The following is a 22,341-nucleotide window of genomic DNA, read 5'->3' on the forward strand; positions in this document are numbered from 1 at the left end:
TAGGTATGTTCAGGTTCAGTGATGGTGGGGAGGATTATAGGTATGTTCAGGTTCAGTGATGGTGGGGAGGATTATAGGTATGATCAGGTTCAGTGATGGTGGGGAGGATTATAGGTATGATCAGGTTCAGTGATGGTGGGGAGGATTATAGGTATGATCTGGTTCAGTGATGGTGAGGAGGATTATAGGTATGATCAGGTTCAGTGATGGTGGGGAAGATGATCAGGTTCAGTGATGGTGAGGAGGATTATAGGTATGTTCAGGTTCAGTGATGGTGGGGAGGATTATAGGTATGGTAGGGTTCAGTGATGGTGGGGAGGATTATAGGTATGATCAGGTTCAGTGATGGTGGGGAGGATTAAAGGTATGATCAGGTTCAGTGATGGTGGGGAGGATTATAGGTATGTTCAGGTTCAGTGATGGTGGGGAGGATTATAGGTATGATCAGGTTCAGTGATGGTGGGGAGGATTATAGGTATGATCAGGTTCAGTGATGGTGGGGAGGATTATAGGTATGTTCAGGTTCAGTGATGGTGGGGAGGATTATAGGCATGTTTAGGTTCAGTGATGGTGAGGAGGATTATAGGTATGGTCAGGTTCAGTGATGGTGGGGAGGATTATAGGTATGGTCAGGTTCAGTGATGGTGAGGAGGATTATAGGTATGATCAGGTTCAGTGATGGTGAGGAGGATTATAGGTATGATCAGGTTCAGTGATGGTGGGGAGGATTATAGGTATGATCAGGTTCAGTGATGGTGGGGAGGATTATAGGTATGGTCAGGTTCAGTGATGGTGGGGAGGATTATAGGTATGATCAGGTTCAGTGATGGTGGGGAGGATTATAGGTATGATCAGGTTCAGTGATGGTGAGGAGGATTATAGGTATGGTCAGGTTCAGTGGTGGTGGGGAGGATTATAGGTATGATCAGGTTCAGTGATGGTGGGGAGGATGATCAGGTTCAGTGATGGTGAGGAGGATTGTAGGTATGATCAGGTTCAGTGATGGTGAGGAGGATTATAGGTATGGTCAGGTTCAGTGGTGGTGGGGAGGATTATAGGTATGATCAGGTTCAGTGATGGTGGGGAGGATTATAGGTATGGTCAGGTTCAGTGATGGTGAGGAGGATTATAGGTATGTTTAGGTTCAGTGATGGTGAGGAGGATTATAGGTATGATCAGGTTCAGTGATGGTGGGGAGGATTATAGGTATGATCAGGTTCAGTGATGGTGGGGAGGATTATAGGTATGGTCAGGTTCAGTGATGGCGGGGAGGATTATAGGTATGATCAGGTTCAGTGATGGTGGGGAGGATTATAGGTATGGTCAGGTTCAGTGATGGCGGGGAGGATTATAGGTATGATCAGGTTCAGTGATGGTGGGGAGGATTATAGGTATGGTCAGGTTCAGTGATGGTGGGGAGGATTATAGGTATGATCAGGTTCAGTGATGGTGGGGAGGATTATAGGTATGGTCAGGTTCAGTGATGGTGGGGAGGATTATAGGTATGATCAGGTTCAGTGATGGTGGGGAGGATTATAGGTATGGTCAGGTTCAGTGATGGCGGGGAGGATTATAGGTATGATAAGGTTCAGTGATGGTGGGGAGGATTATAGGTATGATCAGGTTTAGTGATGGTGAGGAGGATTATAGGTATGTTCAGTGAATGTGGGGAGGATTATAGGTATGGTCAGGTTCAGTGATGGTGGGGAGGATTATAGGTATGTTTAGGTTCAGTGATGGTGGGGAGGATTATAGGTTAGATCAGGTTCAGTGATGGTGGGGAGGATTATAGGTATGATCAGGTTCAGTGATGGTGGGGAGGATTATAGGTATGGTCAGGTTCAGTGATGGTGGGGAGGATTATAGGTATGATCAGGTTCAGTGATGGTGGGGAGGATTATAGGTATGGTCAGGTTCAGTGATGGCGGGGAGGATTATAGGTATGGTCAGGTTCAGTGATGGTGGGGAGGATTATAGGTATGGTCAGGTTCAGTGATGGTGGGGAGGATTATAGGTTAGATCAGGTTCAGTGATGGTGGGGAGGATTATAGGTATGTTCAGGTTCAGTGATGGTGGGGAGGATTATAGGTTAGATCAGGTTCAGTGATGGTGGGGAGGATTATAGGTATGGTCAGGTTCAGTGATGGCGGGGAGGATTATAGGTATGGTCAGGTTCAGTGATGGTGGGGAGGATTATAGGTATGATCAGGTTCAGTGATGGTGGGGAGGATTATAGGTATGATCAGGTTCAGTGATGGTGGGGAGGATTATAGGTATGGTCAGGTTCAGTGATGGTGGGGAGGATTATAGGTATGATCAGGTTCAGTGATGGTGGGGAGGATTATAGGTATGATCAGGTTCAGTGATGGTGGGGAGGATTATAGGTATGATCAGGTTCGGTGATGGTGGGGAGGATTATAGGTATGATCAGGTTCAGTGATGGTGGGGAGGATTGTAGGTATGATCAGGTTCAGTGATGGTGGGGAGGATTATAGGTATGGTCAGGTTCAGTGATGGTGGGGAGGATTATAGGTATGGTCAGGTTCAGTGATGGTGGGGAGGATTATAGGTATGGTCAGGTTCAGTGATGGTGGGGAGGATTATAGGTATGATCAGGTTCAGTGATGGTGGGGAGGATTATAGGTATGTTCAGGTTCAGTGATGGCGGGGAGGATTATAGGTATGGTCAGGTTCAGTGATGGCGGGGAGGATTATAGGTATGGTCAGGTTCAGTGATGGCGGGGAGGATTATAGGTATGGTCAGGTTCAGTGATGGTGGGGAGGATTATAGGTTAGATCAGGTTCAGTGATGGTGGGGAGGATTATAGGTATGATCAGGTTCAGTGATGGTGGGGAGGATTATAGGTATGGTCAGGTTCAGTGATGGTGGGGAGGATTATAGGTATGATCAGGTTCAGTGATGTTGGGGAGGATTATAGGTATGATCAGGTTCAGTGATGGTGAGGAGGATTATAGGTATGATCAGGTTCAGTGATGGTGGGGAGGATTATAGGTATGATCAGGTTCAGTGATGGTGGGGAGGATTATAGGTATGATCAGGTTCAGTGATGGTGGGGAGGATTATAGGTATGATCAGGTTCAGTGATGGTGGGGAGGATTATAGGTATGATCAGGTTCAGTGATGGTGGGGAGGATTATAGGTATGATCAGGTTCAGTGATGGTGGGGAGGATTATAGGTATGATCAGGTTCAGTGATGGTGGGGAGGATTATAGGTATGTTCAGTGATGGTGGGGAGGATTATAGGTATGATCAGGTTCAGTGATGGTGGGGAGGATTATAGGTTAGGTTTTTTAGTTTATTTATGTTTGTGTGGGATTGTGATTTCATGTGGCAGAGTATGTTGAGGCAAGTGAGTGTGTTTGTGTTGCATCATTGTGTAACCTTACTAATGAATCATTGAGAGGTCCAGGGGTGACTTGACTATAGCTGATTGGTAATTAATTGTTAATGAGGTTTAGCAAGCAAACCGGGTTCTGGAGAGAGGGGGAGAGACGGAGAGAGAGAGGGAAATAGGAAGGGAGGGACAGCGAGAGCGGGGAGAGAGAGAGAGGAAGGGACAGGGAGAGAGAGGTAAAGAGGAAGGGAGAAAGAGAGAGATCGAGGAAAGGAGGGACAGACAGAGGGACAGAGAGAGAGAGAGAGAGAGAGAGAGAGAGAGAGAGAGAGGGAGTAGTAGTGACCGCTGTAGTGACCGGATACTGCATCGAGGCCTAGCACTTGATTAATGGGCTGTCTAACACACACACACACACACACACACACACACACACACACACACACACACACACACACACACACACACACACACACACACACACACACACACACACCCTCTTTCACTCACATATACACACACACTCCCTCTCACTCACTCACATACACACGCACACACTGGCTCAATGTCTCTGCGTCACAATGCAGTGGCCGTGGGGTAATGAGAGGACTAAGGGGGATTAAGGTTGACACCCCATCCACTGTTCCACTGCTCCTGTTCCACTACTCTCCACTGAGACCGACTGGGCCTAGGGCAGGACTACAGGTGTCCTCTGGGCTAGGCTTACACTGAGCTGCATGGACTGGGGCTAGACTGGACTGGACTGGCCTGCTCAGAAACACTGTTAGGCTCTATTCCCTTACTGTTCCTTAAGCGCATAACCCCCCACCTGAGTATCTTTTTTCAGCCATATATTTCCTGTTTGAGGAGTGCAAAATCCATTTGTCACTTAAATCTTGCTGCAGTGATTGCTTTAATTTGACTCCTGCGACTCTTTCATACTCTTGCTTGTGCCTGTCGTTTTTTCCCCATTAAAGTTACGACCGTGGAAATGACGCCTCAAGCTGTCACGTCCTGACCAATATAAGTTGTTATTTTCTATGGTAGAGTGGTCAGGGCGTGACAGGGGTGTTTTTGTATGTGCTCTATGTTTTCTATTTCTATGTTGTAGTTCTAGTTTGTCTATTTCTAGGTTGGGGTTTATTGGGTTGACCTTCAATTGGAGGCAGCTGGTACTCGTTGCCTCTGATTGGAGGTCATATTTAGTAGGGGTGTTTCTGCATGTTGTTTGTGGGTTATTGTCTTTTGAGTAGTGTGTTGTCCTCTCTGCGTCACAGTTTGTTGTTTTGTATTTTCAAGTTATTAATGTATTGTATTCAGTTTCACTTCTAATAAATATGTGGAACTACGAAAACACTGCATCTTGGTCCACTCCTTCGAACAGCCGTGACACTAGCACTGAGATGCAGTGCCTTAGACCGCTGCGCCACTCGGGAGCCAAAGTGACAATAGTGGTAGGTGGATTGTTTGTCCAGATCTGTAATAGGCTATAGCAGTGGTCCCAACTTTTTTGAGTCAAGATCAGTTTGAGTCAAAATGCAAGCCGAGATCTACCGTTATTTTTTTTTTTTCGTTACTTAAAAAATGTAAGCCTATGCAACATTAACCTAATGAAACAATAGTGTAGTAATGAGATTTGAGCAGTAGGTTATAGGCCCAAAACAGTATTACCGCATATTGGCTTTGCTTGAATTGCCTTGCCAATGCATTGTTCTTCTCGGGCCGTTTAAAAAAAATTATATTTAAACATTTGAGTAAGACTATATGATCACACCGGTAATAAATCAGTTGTTGTATTACTTGTGAGGCACAGCTGAGTGAGCATACATTTTAATAATGTGCTTTTTTTTACCGGGCTGATGGAGCCTGCATCTGATGGTCAGCCTCAGCAGAGGGTGAGGGCAGCAGACTGAGGGTCTGCCTCTCAACGTCTCTCCGCTCTCCCTTTCCTCAGCTGACACTGACCCAAAAAGGACACCGTCTTCCAGCTGAGGACGAAACTCGAGTCACGCCGCATTATTTCTGCCTCATGCACAAATGTATTTTGTTACTCCTATGACCAAAGAAAGAAAACCCAAGCCACTAATAATAACGCAAGCCTATCGATACATTTTCCTACTCATTCATTGCAGTTGCAGTGCTGGTTGTAGTGTGAGTGGAAGTAGGGAAAACACATTTTATGGCTTATAAAAGTGTTGAATAGAAAGTGTTGACAGTGCTAAGTAAAAACATGAACTCACTGATAAAAAGAGCATCTCTTTTCTGTGTTCGTTGACAGTCTCTCTCTCTAGTCATGGTTTTAAATGTTTATAAATCTCACAGTATCAACTTCACTGTAGCTGTCTTTAATGCCTGCTACGTTACTGCAGACACAGTCATCTGAGCCATCCCATTGGCCAGTTGTAGGCCTATAGTGCACTTGATTTGCTCCCCCTGGGCCCGCCAGGAAGGCAGAGTTTATACCTTCAGACATGTGAAATGGTTCAAAATGTGAACACGTCACCTACCCGGTGCGCAGGGCAGCTGAATCAAATGCACCCACCACCAACAGAGCGAGACATTTACATAAATGTTTGGTGATCGACTAATAAGGCCTTGGAGATCGACCAGATTTTTATTTATTGGACATTTGAGAAATCCAAATGCATTGGGTGCTTAACCCATTAGGGCGTCACCCATACAACCAGCGTCACCAATAAACAAGGGATATTGGCCAAATGAGCCACTTTCCTTGTGTGTAGATATGTAGCATTACAAAGCTTTATAGCTTATTGTTTTATTGGTTTTTACTTTCCTAAAATAATAATTGTCCACCTCATGGTTCAGCTGTCAGAGATTTGAGCACTAAATGCATCTGGGCATTGCATGCTTAAGCCTATAGACTTTTATAATAGGCGGTGTCAGAGGAAAGCCCATAAAATGGTCAGACATTGACCCCCCCCTCTCTTGTACACTGTTCCTACTCTCTGTTTGTTTGTTAACAATGCATAGTCACTTCGCCCCCACCTACATGTACACCTGCACACTGACTCGGTACCGGTGCCCCCTGTATATAGCCTCGTTATTCTTATTGTGTTACTTTATATTATTACTTTTTATTTTAGCCTACTTGGTAAATATTTTCTTCTTCTTGAACTGCACGGTTGGTTAAGGGCTTGTAAGTAAGCATTTCACGGTAAGTTCTACACTTGTATTCGGCGCATGTGGCAAATAAAGTTTGATTTGATTTAGGCGTCCACTGTACGATATTAATATAAACAATTTATATAAAGGAAGAGAAGCTTAGGCCTAGCCCCAGAGAGAGAGAGAGCGATATGACGAGGGCATGCTATTACACCAGAATGCATTTAATTATCCTTGTCAGATGGGCTAGCCTACTGCGTCTGCTATAGAGATATAGGCGTACAGAAGGAGTCTACTTCGTTCGTTTTTTATCCTAATATTTTTTAGAAAGATAATCATTATATTGTAAGGTTATGGGAGTAACTCTGGTAGGCCTAAAATATTTTTCCTCACCTCAAGTTCAACTGTTGGTGTCAGTTGGAGTGTCGGTGCGCACTCCCTTAATATCATAGGCCTGCAGTATAATAGGCTAATAGCCACATTAAACCTTCACACAAGTTTCGAAACTTTATTAGGGTAATATCAAAAGTAAGTCAACTTTTATAGGGAAAATACGAGCAGGATATAATATTGTGGCAAACAAAGAAAAGGGCTCAGAATGAAACAAAACACTTACGAACTGGTCTGAACCTTCACGGCTTTTAATACATTTTATTGGCCTAAAGCCGGCAATTACCAGCTAACCGAAACATATGTTCCAGACAGGCCCAGTTATTCAGGAAACTTTAACGCGCGCTCTGCCTCCTCTCCAATCCGAGCGGCTATTCCTGACTCACCTAGAATCTAACGCTTCAATACAGACGTTGAATTGACAAGGGTACTGTGTGTATATATCTACTTTTTGCTGACAAATAAAATCAATCAATCCAATCAGGAGATAACTGTTACAAAACACCAAAAAGTTTGACAATCAGAGTGGGCAAGCCTACAAGGTAAGGAGGGATGTATTTTCTGTTTGCTGAGATTGACATCTATGTATTCTGGTGTTGAAAACGCAAACCATGATATTGAAGTGCCCGAAGTTGGCATGCTTTATTTATTGGTTGTGTGGTGCGTTGGCACAGAAACCTGTTGGTGGAAAATGAATTGCATATATTTTATATAAATATAAATATGGAATCAAAATGTTGAAAATCTAATTCCCCTTAGCTGATCATTGTCTTTGGCCAGCTCTGATCGTAGTGTAATGAAACCGCCAGGTGAGCTCTTCTGTGGTGGTCAGCAAACCCTCAACCTTCTGGCCCGTAGCCCTGCCTGGTTTCCACTGTGCCTCAAAATAAGTTGTTATCCACGTTTATAAACACAGGTTCAATACAGTTATTGTTATTTGTGGGCGTAAACAAATATTTGTATTGTTGGGGAGGGGGCTACATTTATTTTTACACCATGTGTTGGACTTTTGAATCCGAGGGCATCCTGCTATAAGCATTGTTTTTTAATTAAGCAATGTGACAACAGTAATTTAATGAGGCTGTCTAGACATCACAGGTGACTGCAGGTAGGGTAGACAGAGCAGGTAGGGTAGACAGAGCAGGTAGGGTAGACAGAGCAGGTAGGGTAGACAGAGCAGGTAGGGTACACAGAGCAGGTAGGGTAGATAGAGCAGGTAGGGTAGACAGAGCAGGTAGAATAGACAGAGCAGGTAGGGTAGACAGAGCAGGTAGGGTAGACAGAGCAGGTAGAATAGACAGAGCAGGTAGGGTAGACAGAGCAGGTAGGGTAGACAGAGCAGGTAGGGTAGACAGAGCAGGTAGGGTAGACAGAGCAGGTAGAATAGACAGAGCAGGTAGGGTATACAGAGCGGGTAGGGTAGACAGAGCAGGTAGGGTAGACAGAGCAGGTAGGGTAGACAGAGCAGGTAGGGTAGGCAGAGCAGGTAGAATAGACAGAGCAGGTAGGGTAGACAGAGCAGGTAGGGTAGACAGAGCAGGTAGGGTTACCAGAGCAGGTAGGGTAGACAGAACAGGTGACTGCAGGTAGGGTAGACAGCAGGTGACTGCAGGTAGGGTAGACAGAGCAGGTAGGGTTAACAGAGCAGGTAGGGTAGACAGAACAGGTGACTGCAGGTAGGGTAGACAGAGCAGGTAGGGTTAACAGAGCAGGTAGGGTAGACAGAACAGGTGACTGCAGGTAGGGTGGACAGAGCAGGTAGGGTAGACAGAGCAGGTGACTGCAGGTAGGGTGACAGAGCAGGTAGGGTAGACAGAGCAGGTGACTGCAGGTAGGGTAGACAGAGCAGGTAGGGTAGCCAGAGCAGGTGACTGCAGGTAGGGTAGACAGAGCAGGTAGGGTAGACAGCAGGTGACTGCAGGTAGGGTAGACAGAGCAGGTAGGGTTAACAGAGCAGGTAGGGTAGACAGAACAGGTGACTGCAGGTAGGGTGGACAGAGCAGGTAGGGTAGACAGAGCAGGTGACTGCAGGTAGGGTGACAGAGCAGGTAGGGTAGACAGAGCAGGTGACTGCAGGTAGGGTAGACAGAGCAGGTAGGGTAGCCAGAGCAGGTGACTGCAGGTAGGGTAGACAGCACAGGTGACTGCAGGCAGGGTAGACAGCGCAGGTGACTGCAGGTAGTGTGGACAGAGCAGGTAGGGTAGACAGAGCAGGTGACTGCAGGTAGGGTAGACAGAGCAGGTGACTGCAGGTAGGGTAGACAGAGCAGGTGACTGCAGGTAGGGTAGACAGTGCAGGTGACTGCAGGTAGGGTAGACAGTGCAGGTGACTGCAGGTAGGGTAGACAGTGCAGGTGACTGCAGGTAGGATAGACAGAACAGGTGGCTGCAGGTAGGGTAGACAGAGCAGGTGACTGCAGGTAGGGTAGACAGAGCAGGTGACTGCAGGTAGGGTAGACAGAGCAGGTAGGGTAGACGGAGCAGGTGACTGCAGGTAGGGTAGACAGCGCAGGTGACTGCAGGTAGGGTAAACAGAGCAGGTGACTGCAGGTAGGATAGACAGAGCAGGTGACTGCAGGTAGGGTAGACAGAGCAGGTGACTGCAGGTAGGGTAGACAGCGCAGGTGACTGCAGGTAGGGTAGACAGCGCAGGTGACTGCAGGTAGGGTAGACAGCGCAGGTGACTGCAGGTAGGGTAGACAGCGCAGGTGACTGCAGGTAGGGTAGACAGCGCAGGTGACTGCAGGTATGGTAGACAGCGCAGGTGACTGCAGGTATGGTAGACAGCACAGGTGGCTGCAGGTAGGGTAGACAGGGCAGGTGACTGCAGGTAGGATAGACAGAGCAGGTGACTGCAGGTAGGGTAGACAGCGCAGGTGACTGCAGGTAGGGTAGACAGCACAGGTGACTGCAGGTAGGGTAGACAGCGCAGGTGACTGCAGGTAGGGTAGACAGAGCAGGTGGCTGCAGGTAGGGTAGACAGCACAGGTGACTGCAGGTAGGGTAGACAGAGCAGGTGGCTGCAGGTAGGGTAGACAGCACAGGTGACTGCAGGTAGGGTAGACAGCACAGGTGACTGCAGGTAGGATAGACGGAGCAGGTGACTGCAGGTAGGGTAGACAGCGCAGGTGACTGCAGGTAGGGTAGACAGCGCAGGTGACTGCAGGTAGGATAGACAGAACAGGTGGCTGCAGGTAGGGTAGACAGCACAGGTGACTGCAGGTAGGGTAGACAGAGCAGGTGACTGCAGGTAGGGTAGACAGAGCAGGTGACTGCAGGTAGGGTAGACAGAGCAGGTGACTGCAGGTAGGGTAGACAGAGCAGGTGACTGCAGGTAGGGTATCAGAGCAGGTGACTGCAGGTAGGGTAGACAGAGAAGATGAATACAGGTAGGGTTACAGAGCAGGTAGGGTTAACAGAGCAGGTAGGGTAGACAACACAGGTGACTGCGGGTAGGGTAGACAGAGAAGATTAATACAGGTAGGGTAGACAGCACAGGTGACTGCAGGTAGGGTAGACAGCGCAGGTGACTGCAGGTAGGGTGACAGAGCAGGTGACTGCAGGTAGGGTAGACAGAGAAGATTAATACAGGTAGGGTAGACAGAGCAGGTAGGGTGGACAGAGCAGGTAGGGTAGACAGACCAGGTAGGGTAACCAGAGAAGGTAGGGTGGACAGAGCAGGTAGGGTTAACAGAGCAGGTAGGGTTAACAGAGCAGGTAGGGTAGACAGAGCAGGTGACTGCAGGTAGGGTAGACAACACAGGTGACTGCAGGCAGGGTAGACAGAGCAGGTGACAGCAGGTAGGGTTGACGGAGAAGGTAGGGTAGACAGAGCAGGTTAATACAGGTAGGGTAGAGAGAGCAGGTTAATACAGGTAGGGTAGACAGAGCAGGTGACTGTAGGTAGGGTAGACAGAGCAGGTAGGGTAGACAGAGCAGGTGACTGTAAGTAGGATAGACAGAGCAGGTAGGGTAGACAGAGCAGGTGACTGCAGGTAGGGTAGACAGCACAGGTGACTGCAGGTAGGGTAGACAGAGCAGGTGACTGCAGGTAGGGTAGACAGCACAGGTGACTGCAGGTAGGGTAGACATGGCAGGTGACTGCAGGTAGGGTAGACAGCACAGGTGACTGCAGGTAGGGTAGACAGAGCAGGTGGCTGCAGGTAGGGTAGACAGCACAGGTGACTGCAGGTAGGGTAGACAGAGCAGGTAGGGTGGACAGAGCAGGTGACTGCAGGTAGGGTAGACAGCACAGGTGACTGCAGGTAGGGTAGACAGAGCAGGTAGGGTAGACAGAGCAGGTGACTGCAGGTAGGGTAGACAGAGCAGGTGACTGCAGGTATGGTAGACAGAGCAGGTGACTGCAGGTAGGGTAAACAGAGAAGATTAATACAGGTAGGGTAGACAGAGCAGGTAGGGTTAACAGAGCAGGTAGGGTAGACAACACAGGTGACTGCGGGTAGGGTAGACAGAGCAGGTAGGGTAAACAGAGCAGGTAGGGTAGACAGACCAGGTAGGGTAGACAGAGAAGGTAGGGTGGACAGAGCAGGTAGGGTGGACAGCACAGGTGACTGCAGGTAGGGTAGACAGCGCAGGTGACTGCAGGTAGGGTGACAGAGCAGGTGACTGCAGGTAGGGTAGACAGAGCAGGTAGGGTAGACAGCACAGGTGACTGCAGGTAGGGTAGACAGCGCAGGTGACTGCAGGTAGGGTAACAGAGCAGGTGACTGCAGGTATGGTGGACAGAGAAGATTAATACAGGTAGGGTAGACAGAGCAGGTAGGGTTAACAGAGCAGGTAGGGTAGACAACACAGGTGACTGTGGGTAGGGTAGACAGAGCAGGTAGGGTAAACAGAGCAGGTAGGGTGGACAGACCAGGTAGGGTGGACAGAGAAGGTAGGGTGGACAGAGAAGGTAGGGTGGACAAAGCAGGTAGGGTAGACAGAGCAGGTAGGGTTAACAGAGCAGGTAGGGTAGACAGAGCAGGTGACTGCAGGTAGGGTAGACAACACAGGTGACTGCAGGCAGGGTAGACAGAGCAGGTAGGGTGGACAACACAGGTGACAGCAGGTAGGGTTGACGGAGAAGGTAGGGTAGACAGAGGAGGTAGGGTAGATAACACAGGTGACTGCAGGTAGGGTAGAGAGCAGGTAGAGTAGATACCACATGTGACTGCAGGTAGGGTAGACAGAGCAGGTAGGGTAGATAACACAGGTGACAGCAGGTAGGATAGACAGAGCAGGTAGGGTGGATAACACAGGTGACAGCAGGTAGGGTAGAGAGCAGGTTAATACAGGTAGGGTTACAGAGCAGGTAGAGTAGGTAACACTGGTGACAGCAGGTAGGGTAGACAGAGCAGGTAGGGTAGACAAGAGCAGGTTAATACAGGTAGGGTAGACAGAGCAGGTAGGGTGGATAACACAGGCGACAGCAGGTAGGGTAGACAGAGCAGGTTAATACAGGTAGGGTAGACAGAGCAGGTAGGGTAAATAACACAGGTGACAGCAGGTAGGGTAGACAGAGCAGGTAGGGTAGATAACACAGGTGGCAGCAGGTAGGGTCGACAGAGCAGGTTAATACAGGTAGGGTGGACAGAGCAGGTAGGGTAGAGAACACAGGTGACAGCAGGTAGGGTAGACAGAGCAGGTTAATACAGGTAGGGTTACAGAGCAGGTTAATACAGGTAGGGTAGACAGAGCAGGTTAATACAGGTAGGGTAGACAGAGCAGGTTAATACAGGTAGGGTGGACAGAGCAGGTAGGGTGAATAACACAGGTGACAGCAGGTAGGGTGACAGAGCAGGTTAATACAGGTAGGGTAGACAGAGCAGGGTTAATACAGGTAGGGTAGACAGAGCAGGTTAATACAGGTAGGGTGGACAGAGCAGGTTAATACAGGTAGGGTAGACAGAGCAGGTAGGGTTGATAACACAGGTGACAGCAGGTAGGGTAGACAGAGCAGGTTAATACAGGTAGGGTTGACAGAGCAGGTTAATACAGGTAGGGTAGACAGAGCGGGTTAATACATGTAGGGTGGACAGAGCAGGTTAATACAGGTAGGGTGGACAGAGCAGGTTAATACAGGTAGGGTGGACAGAGCAAGTTAATACAGGTAGGGTAGACAGAGCAGGTTAATACAGGTAGGGTGGACAGAGCAGGTAGGATAGATAACACAGGTGACAGCAGGTAGGGTGACAGAGCAGGTTAATACAGGTAGGGTAGACAGAGCAGGTTAATACAGGTAGGGTAGACAGAGCAGGTTAATACAGGTAGGGTGGACAGAGCAAGTTAATACAGGTAGGGTAGACAGAGCAGGTTAATACAGGTAGGGTAGACAACACAGGTGACAGCAGGTAGGGTAGACAGAGCAGGTTAATACAGGTAGGGTAGACAGAGCAGGTTAATACAGGTAGGGTGGACAGAGCAGGTTAATACAGGTAGGGTAGACAGAGCAGGTTAATACAGGTAGGGTAGACAGAGCAGGTTAATACAGGTAGGGTGGACAGAGCAGGTAGGATAGATAACACAGGTGACAGCAGGTAGGGTGACAGAGCAGGTTAATACAGGTAGGGTAGACAGAGCAGGTTAATACAGGTAGGGTAGACAGAGCAGGTTAATACAGGTAGGGTGGGCAGAGCAGGTTAATACAGGTAGGGTATTGTCTTCATTTGAACACAAAATATACTGTAAATAACAAAAATACCTGATACAGTAAGAACATTTATATATGAGTGTATTCTTAGAAAAAAAATACAATAAATACAATAGATTGAATAGCTGAATTCCCACCGAAATCCCAGAACTCTATTCATTATGTGCTATAATTCATTATCTGATGGATTATAAAAATGTGAAAAGTTTGGAGTATCTTTATCCATTGTTCAACTATTGCATTTAAGGGGAATATTTTTTTACTTATCTTTTAACAATTTTGATGACCATTTCCACGTTATTGGGTAAGAACAGAGTAAAACAGGACTGCATGGCCGGAAGTGCTCAGCAGCTGCGAACGTCAGGCCCCAAACAGCCCAGCCAAATAGAGAAGAGGTCGTAGATACAGAAGGACAGAAAGACAGCTAGAGCGAGAGAGATGGTCAATACAAATGGAAAGACGTTAACCTGTTTGGTCTGGAGGGTCTAAAATTAGATTAATATGTCTGTGCAACACAGATTCAGTTACAGGGTTGGGTGTGTGCGCGCGTGTGTGCATGTGAAAGAGAGAAGGAAGTAGAAAGGAGTGTGTATTTCTGAGAGTGCGGTGACTTTCATGGTTTCTATGGCAGCTGCAAACTCGGGCAGCATGTGTCAGTTGCTATGACAATAATGGGGGGAATGGAGGTTTGGTGTGTGTGTCTGAGCCTAACAAGGGGGTCTTTCACAGTCCTTGGGCAGTCATATGATATACCCCAGGCACAGCCCCCAGTCCCACCACCTCTCCTCCTTTGTGACTGCTCTGTAGTCATGGATACACCTTTAACCTAGGACAATACAATCTAGGACAATAAAATACATTGAAGTGCAGTATGTACTACTGTATGTAGTATGTAGTACTGCAGGTCTGGAAGTTAGGCCTCTTGATATACAGTACCAGTCAAGTTTGGGCACACCTACTCATTCAAGGGTTTTTCTTTATTTTTACTATTTTCTACATTGTAGAATAATAGTTAAGACATCAAAACTATGAAATAACACAAAATATATTTTATATTTGAGATTCTTCAAAGTAGCCACCCATTGCCTTGATGACAGCTTTGCACATTCTTGGCATTCTCTCAACCAGCTTCATGAGGTAGTCACATGGAATGCATTTCAATTAACAGGTGTGCCTTGTTAAAGGTTCATTTGTGGAATTTCTTTCCTTAATGCTTTTGAGCCAATCAGTTGTGTTGTGACAAGGTAGGGGGGTAAACAGAAGATAGCCCTATTTGGTAAAAGACCAAGTCCATTTTATGGAAAGAACAGCTTAAATAAGCGAGGAGAAACAACAGTCCATCATTACTTTTAAAACATGAAGGTAAGTCAATTTAAAGAAGTTTCTTCAAGTGCAGTCGCAAAAACTATCAAGGCTATGATGAAACTGGCTCTCATGAGGACCGCCACCGGAATGGAAGACCCAGAGTTACCTCTGCTGCAGAGGATAAGTTCATTAGAATTAACTGCACCTCATATTGCAACCCAAATAAATGCTTCACAGAGTTCAAGTAACAGACACATCTGAACATCAACTGTTCAGAGGAAACTGTGTGAATCAGGTCTTCATGAACGAATTGCTGCAAAGAAACCACTACTAAAGGACACCAATAAGAAGAAGAGACTTGCTTGGGCCAAGAAACATGAGCAATGGACATCAGACCGGTGGAAAACTGTCTTTTGGTCTGATGAGTCCAAATATGAGATTTTTGGTTCCAACCGCCGTGACTTTGTGAGACACAGAGTAGGTGAATGGATGATCTCTGCAAATGTGGTTCCCACCGTGAAGCATGGAAGAGGAGATGTGATGGTGTGGGGGTGTTTTGTTGGTGACACTGTCAGTGATTTATTTAGAATTCAAGTCACACTTAACGAGCATGACTACCACAGCATTCTGCAGCGATACGCCATCCCATCTGGTTTGCCCTTAGTGGGACTATAATTTGTTTTTCAACAGGACAATGACCCAAAACACACCTCCAGGCTGTGAAAGGGCTAATTGACCAAGCAGGAGAGTGATGGAGTGCTGCATCAGATGACCTGGCCTCCACAATCACCCGACCTCAACCCAATTGAGATGATTTGGGATGAGTTAGACCGCAGAGTGAAGGAAAATCAGCCAACAAGTGCTCAGCATATGTGAGAACTCCTTCAAGACTGTTGGAAAAGCATTCTTCATGAAGCTGGTTGAGAGAATGCCAAGAGTGTGCAAAGCTGTCATCAAGGCAAAGGGTGGCTACTTTAAACAATATAACATATATAAAATCTATTTTGATCTGTTTAACACATTTTTGGTTATTACATGATTCCATATGTGTTTTTTCATAGTTTTGATGTCTTCACTATTATTCTACAATGTAGAAAATTGTAAAAATAAAGAAAAACCCTTGAATGAGTAGTTGTGTCCAAACTTTTGACTGGTACTGTATGGCTGAGTGTGTTAACTGTTAACTACAGATGGCTTACTCTCTGACATATGGCTATGGATTTGCTCGCTATGTATGAGATATAGTGCAGCTGTAAGTTCAACCTTTTCTGTGTTGTTTAAAATGATAAATTCTATACAGCCTGTGTATGTGTCTGTCAGCCTACATCTGCAGGACAGCCCATTGACTGGTACCCTGCTGCAGTGCCTTATGGAAGGACAGTGAAGCACTGTATACCATCAGCACTATATCTTGACATGATGCTGGTTGAGTATTACAGCCAGGTTTTCCTGCTCTCTTCCCCATCTCACCTTCATCTCCCTCTCTCCTCTCCCCATTCTCTACCCTATGCCCCTCTCTCTCTCCTCCTCCTCGGCCCGTCTCTGGTTCCCCACTCTAAACAGGACTGGTTGTTCCTCACTCGCTTCTGTTTTCTCACTGATTTTGGACGTCTGGACTTCCGGTTCCGCTACCAAAAGGTCAGGTTATAGGTCAACTGAACCCCTATCTATCATTCTCTTTTCTTATTTTGTTTAATCAGTATTGTTGGCTCTCTCCCTCTTAGTGAGTTGCTCTCTCTCATATTGTCCCCCTGTACCCTATTCTTTTATTATTTTCTGTCTGACAAACTTTGTTTTACAAGTCATCCTTCATCATCTTTCCTCTATGTCCATCTCTCTCTTGTCTCTCTCCTCACTGATTCATTTTCTCTCCCTCTCTCTCCTCACTCTTTCTGTCTTTGGTAGTTGTATCTACCTTTGTCTGTTCCTGTTATATTCTCCATACATTTACCCTCTCCTGTCCTGTCCTCTCCTCTGCTCCTCTCTGGCCTCTCCTCTCCTCTTTTTTATTTCTGTCCTCCTTTCTGTGTTCCTCTGGTTGCTGTTAGTGGTCTGCAGACTTTGAGGCAGTCTGGTGTTAATCTTAGGCCTCCTTTTCCCATTCCTTCCCTCTTCCATTCTCTCATTCGCTCTCTCCTCTAGTCGCGGTGCTGTCAGAATATATTACTCTACTTTGATGACAGCTCTCAGTGGCCAGCTGTGTACAAGAAGCCGGACAAGGTGAGAAACCACTACTCTGTGTCACGCTTGGCGTGTGTGTGTGTGTCTTCCTGTGTGTATATATATGTGTGTGTGTGTGTGTGTGTGTGTGTGTGTGTGTGTGTGTGTGTGTGTGTGTGTGTGTGTGTGTGTGTGTGTGTGTGTGTGTGTGTGTGTGTGTTTCCATCTGCTCTGTTTTACCTGACCATGCTCCTTCTGTGATCTGGGCAACATTGTGTGTACAGGCATTTCTGTTTCTTTATATGGAGTTAGTTCCATAGAAATAGAATGAATAGAACGGGCTTGGACGCTCTAACCCTGGCAATTTGACTGGTAAACTCATGTGTACACTCGCAATCACTGCCTGGTATTGTGATGCAATAATTTCCATGGTATTTTGGAATGTTCTATCAACTGATGGATGCAGTAAAGAGGTCAATCGAACTCGACCAAAACAATGGAATTGCCATGAAACGCGTGGGGGAAAGGGCCGTGGGCAAAAGATCCTGAGTCTCCTCATTGCGCCCCAGCAAAATGATCCTACATTTAGGCTATTGTTTACATGTGTATTTCACACTATGTTGAGGTAAAAATCTGAATATAAGGCTTGTATGGATGTCAAACCCAATGCATGTTTATGTCATTGTTACCAATCAACTAACTGCATTACAGTTACAAATGACTGACTACCACCACCGATTTCTGTATGCTAACCAGCTTATACAAACAGGAGTTAGCATTTAGCAGTCTTCTAAACCTGAAAAGGGACAACTTCTACATGTTATGCAGCGAAAACAGCCAATTTTTTTTTTGTAATATCAGTTGAGTTTACTCAACAAATCACAGCACATTTTGAAGGGTACACTTCCTGCTTTTACTTCCTGGCATAGCCAGTTGATATTCAGATATTCACATCATATAAAGGAATTCCCCACGACCACACCCACAAATTGGGGGAAACAAACATTCTTTCCCATTGACCTCCATTGTAAAAGAGCTAACTTCATGGTCTACTTTTGTTTGTTATACAGAAATAACAAAACATTCCGAAAAGCTGCTGTGTTGTTCAATGCACATGTAACCAGGTCAAAATTCCCAACCTACGGTTCGCAATGCTCACACTTAGAGTAATAGATCCTTTGAAAAGAGTCCTGTGGCCTCAGGCTATTCGGCCCTAATCTATGGATTTCACATGACTGGGCAGGGGTGCACCCATGGGTGGACCTGGGAGGGCATAGACCCACCCACTGAGGAGCCAGGCCCAGCCAATCAGAATTAGTTTTTCCCCACAAAATGGCTTTATTACAGACAGAAATACCCTTCAGTTTCATCAGCAGTCTGGGTGGCTGGTCTCAGACGATCCCGCATGTGAAGAAGTTGGATGTGGAGGTCCTGGGCTGGCATGGTTACACATAGTCTGCGGTTGTGAGGCCGGTTGGACGTACTGCAAAATTCTGTAAAACGACATAAGATGCGACTTATGGTAGAGAAATTAACAAATTTTCTGGCAACAGCTCTGGTGGACATTCCTGCACTCAGCCTGCCAATTGCACACTCCCTCAACTTGAGACATCTCTGGCATTGTGTTGTGGCCTTCTATTGTCCCCAGCACAAGGCGCAGCTGTGTAATTATCATGCTGTTTAGTCAGCTTATTGATATTCCACACGTCAGGTGGATCGATTATCTTGGCAAAGGTGAAAGGCTCACTAACAGGGATGTAAACAAATCAGTGCATAAAAGTTGAGAAATAAGCTTTTTGTACATATGGAACATTTCGGGGATCTTATTTTTCAGCTCATGAAACGTGGGACTAACACTTTAAATGTTGCGTTTATATTTTTGTTCAATATACACTACCGTTCAAAAGTTTGGGGTCACTTACAAATTTCCTTGTTTTTTAAAGAAAACCAAAAAAATGTGTCCATTGAAACAACATCAAATTGATCAGAAATACAGTGTAGACATTGTTAATGTTGTAAATGACTATTGCAGCTGGAAACGGCAGATTGTTTATGTAATATCTACATAGGCGTACAGAGGCCCATTATCAGTAACCATCACTCCTGTGTTCCAATGGCACGTTGTGTTAGCTAATCCAAGTTTATCATTTTAAAAGGCTAATTGATCATTAGAAAACGCTTTTGCAATTATGTTAGCACAGCTGAAAACTGTTGTCCTGATTAAAGAAGCAATAAAACTGGCCTTCTTTAGACTAGTTGAGTATCTGGAGCATCAGCATTTGTGGGTTCGATTACAGGCTCAAAATGGCCAGAAACAAATAACTTTCTTCTGAAACTCGTCAGTCTATTGTTGTTCTGAGAAATGAAGGCTATTTCATGCGAGAAATTGCCAAGAAACTGAACATCTCATACAACGCTGTGTACTAATCCCTTCACAGAACAGCGCAAACTGGCTCTAACCAGAATAGAAAGAGGAGTGGGAGGCCCTGGTGCACAACTGAGCAAGAGGACAAGTACATTATAGTGTCTAGTTTGAGAAACAGATGCCTCACAAGTCCTCAACTGGAAGCTTCATTAAATAGTACCCGCAAAACACCAGTCTCAAGGTCAACAGTTAAGAGGCGACTCTGGGATGTTGGCCTTCTAGGCAGAGTTGCAAAGAAAAAGCCATATCTCAGACTGGCCAATAAAAATAAAATATTAAGATGGGCAAAAGAACACACACTGGACAGAGGAAGTTTGGAAAAAAAGTGTTAAGGACAGACGAATCTAAGATTGAGGTGTTCAGATCACAATGAAGAACATTTGTGAGACGCAGAGAAAATTAAAAAGTGCTGGAGGAGTGCTTGACGACATCTGTTAATCATGGTGGAGGCAATGTGATGGTCTGGGGGTGCTTTGGTGGTGGTAAAGTGGGAGATTTGTACAGGGTAAAAGGGATCTTGAAGAAGGAAGGCTATCCCTCCATTTTGCAACACCATGCCATACCCTGCGGACGGTGCTTTATTGGAGCCAATTTCCTCCTACAACGGGACAATGACCCAAAGCACAGCTCCAAACTATGCAAGAACTAATTAGGGAAGAAGCAGTCAGCTGGTATTCTGTCTGTGCTGGCCACTCCATTATAGTCACCGGATCTCAACCCTATTGAGCTGTTGTGGGAGCAGCTTGACCGTATGGTACGTAAGAAGTGTCCATCAAGCCAATCCAACTTGTGGGAGTTGCTTCAAGAAGCATGGGATGAAATTTCTTCAGATTACCTCAACAAATTGACAGCTAGAATGCCAAAGGTCTGCAAGGCTGTAATTGCTGCAAATTGAAGATTCTTTGACGAAAGCAAAGTTTGAAGGACACAATTATTATTTCAATTAAAAATCATTATTTATAACTTTGTCAACGTCTTGACTATATTTCCTATTCATTTTTCAACTATTTTCATGTATGTTTTCATGGAAAACAAGGACATTTCTAAGTGACCCCAAACTTTTGAACGGTAGTGCATATATCAAATTTTGCCAAAACATTGCTCTTTCTTTTAAATGGCTCTACTGTTAGTGGTGGATCCTTGGAAGCAATGAGATGTTACAATTCCTCTCTTGAAGGCTTCATCATTCACTGACGTACGTTGGCAACTGAGGTAAAGTAGTGACTGGCTACAACTGGAGCAAGGAGTGAGAGTGAGCCTAACCCTCCCCCCCCAAAAAATCTGTTTAAAACTATTCCTGTACTGCCCGTTCTTGTGGACTGTCGCATCCTGTCCCAATCTTGACTCTAGAATATCACTTTGATTCCTGCCGGAATCCTGCGTGACCTGCAAGACCCACGGGAGTCCTTTTCTACTTGCGACGTTCTATCTAATACCAACTGGGACTATGGGTGGACTCAAAATGGCTGCCAGTCCACTGATTATGCCATCATTGACTTGAATGGAGATGCCCTTTCTATTCATTCTATTTCTATGGTTAGTTCGTCCAGTACCTGTGCATAATGTGATGTGTGTATGACACCGTTTCTTTATTAATCTTGACCTTATTTCTTGACCGCAGGACTGCTACCAGAAGGAGGCAGTGTTGAGGCCAGAGAATAACCAGGTTATCAACCTGACCACACGCTACACCTGGTCTGGCTGTGTGGTAAGAACATGGACAACCTCCTCTACAGCTCTCTGTCTTATATAGTGCATTCAGAAAGTATTCATACCCATTGACTTATTCCACATTTTGTTGTGTTACAGCTTGAATTCAAAATGAAATAGATTAAATATAAAAATACACACATACCACATAATGATAAAGTGAAAACATGTTTTTAGAAATGTTTTGTAAATTTATTGAAAATGAAATATCAGACCCCTTTGCTATGACACTCCAAACTGAGTTCAGGTGCATTCTGTTTTCTTTGGTCATCCTTGAGATGTCGCTACAACTTGATTGGAGTCCACCTGTGGCCAATAAAATGGTTTGGACATGGTTTAGAAAAACACACCGACATGCACAGTTGATAGTGCATGTCAGAGCAGAAACTATACCATGAAGTCCAGGGAACTGTCCGTAGAGCTCTGAAGGAGAATTGTGATGAGGCATATATCTGGGGAAGGGTATAAAACAATTTCTAGTGTTGAAAGGCTCCAAGAGCACAGTGGTCTCCATCATTAGGAAATTAGGAAAATCATTAGGAAAAAATATGGATCTACCCAGACTCTGCCTAGTGCTGGCTGTCCGACCAAACTGAGCAACTGGGCAAGAAGGACCTTGGTCAGGGAGGTGACCAAGAACCCATTGACCACTCTGACAGAACTACAGAGTTCCTTGGCTGAGATGGGAGAACCTGCCAGAAGGACAACAGTCTCTACAGCAGGGGTATTCAACTATATCCCTACGAGGTCCGGAGCCTGCTGGTTTTCTGTTCTACCTGAAAGTTAATTTTACACAAATCAGTCCCTGATTAAATGGCAACAAGGAAAAAATGCAGTGGAATTGGCTTTGAGGTCCAGAGTTGAGTTTGAAGGCTTTATAGCACTTCACCAATCTGGGTTTATGGGAGAATGGCCAGACGGAAGCTACTCCCGAGAAAAAGGCACATGACAGCATGCCTGGAGTTTGCAAAAAGGCACATGAAAGACTGAGATCATAAGGCAAAAGACCAATTTAACTATTTGGCCTGAATGCAAAGTGCTATGTCTGGAGAAAACCAGGCACAGCTCCTCACCCCTTCCGTGAAGCATGGTGGTGTCAGACTCATGCCATGGGGATGCTTTTCAGCAGCAGGGGCTGGGAGACTGGTAAGGATAGAGGGAACAATGAATGGAGCCAAATACAATCAAATTCTTGATGAGAACCTGCTTCAGAGTGCAA

At 45.8% G+C, this 22,341-nt stretch overlaps 1 protein-coding gene and 1 long non-coding RNA gene across 2 annotated transcripts in view; both read left to right on the top strand.

The window, feature by feature from the left end:
• LOC115177358 (transmembrane protein 145-like) overlaps nt 1-22,341 on the top strand; it is a 46,847-nt gene that overhangs the window by 3,772 nt on the left and 20,734 nt on the right. Inside the window, exons 2-4 of the mRNA XM_029738060.1 lie at nt 16,391-16,465; nt 16,970-17,047; nt 21,034-21,120. Coding sequence (XP_029593920.1) covers nt 16,391-16,465; nt 16,970-17,047; nt 21,034-21,120 — 240 coding nt within the window. The remainder of the gene's footprint in view (nt 1-16,390; nt 16,466-16,969; nt 17,048-21,033; nt 21,121-22,341) is intronic.
• On the top strand, nt 45-338 carry LOC115177365 (uncharacterized). The gene is made up of 3 exons (XR_003872392.1): nt 45-124; nt 264-290; nt 328-338. It is a non-coding gene; the product is annotated as an uncharacterized LOC115177365 (long non-coding RNA).

Source organism: Salmo trutta, chromosome 37 (assembly GCF_901001165.1).
Source record: "Salmo trutta chromosome 37, fSalTru1.1, whole genome shotgun sequence".
Lineage (NCBI taxonomy): Eukaryota > Metazoa > Chordata > Actinopteri > Salmoniformes > Salmonidae > Salmo > Salmo trutta.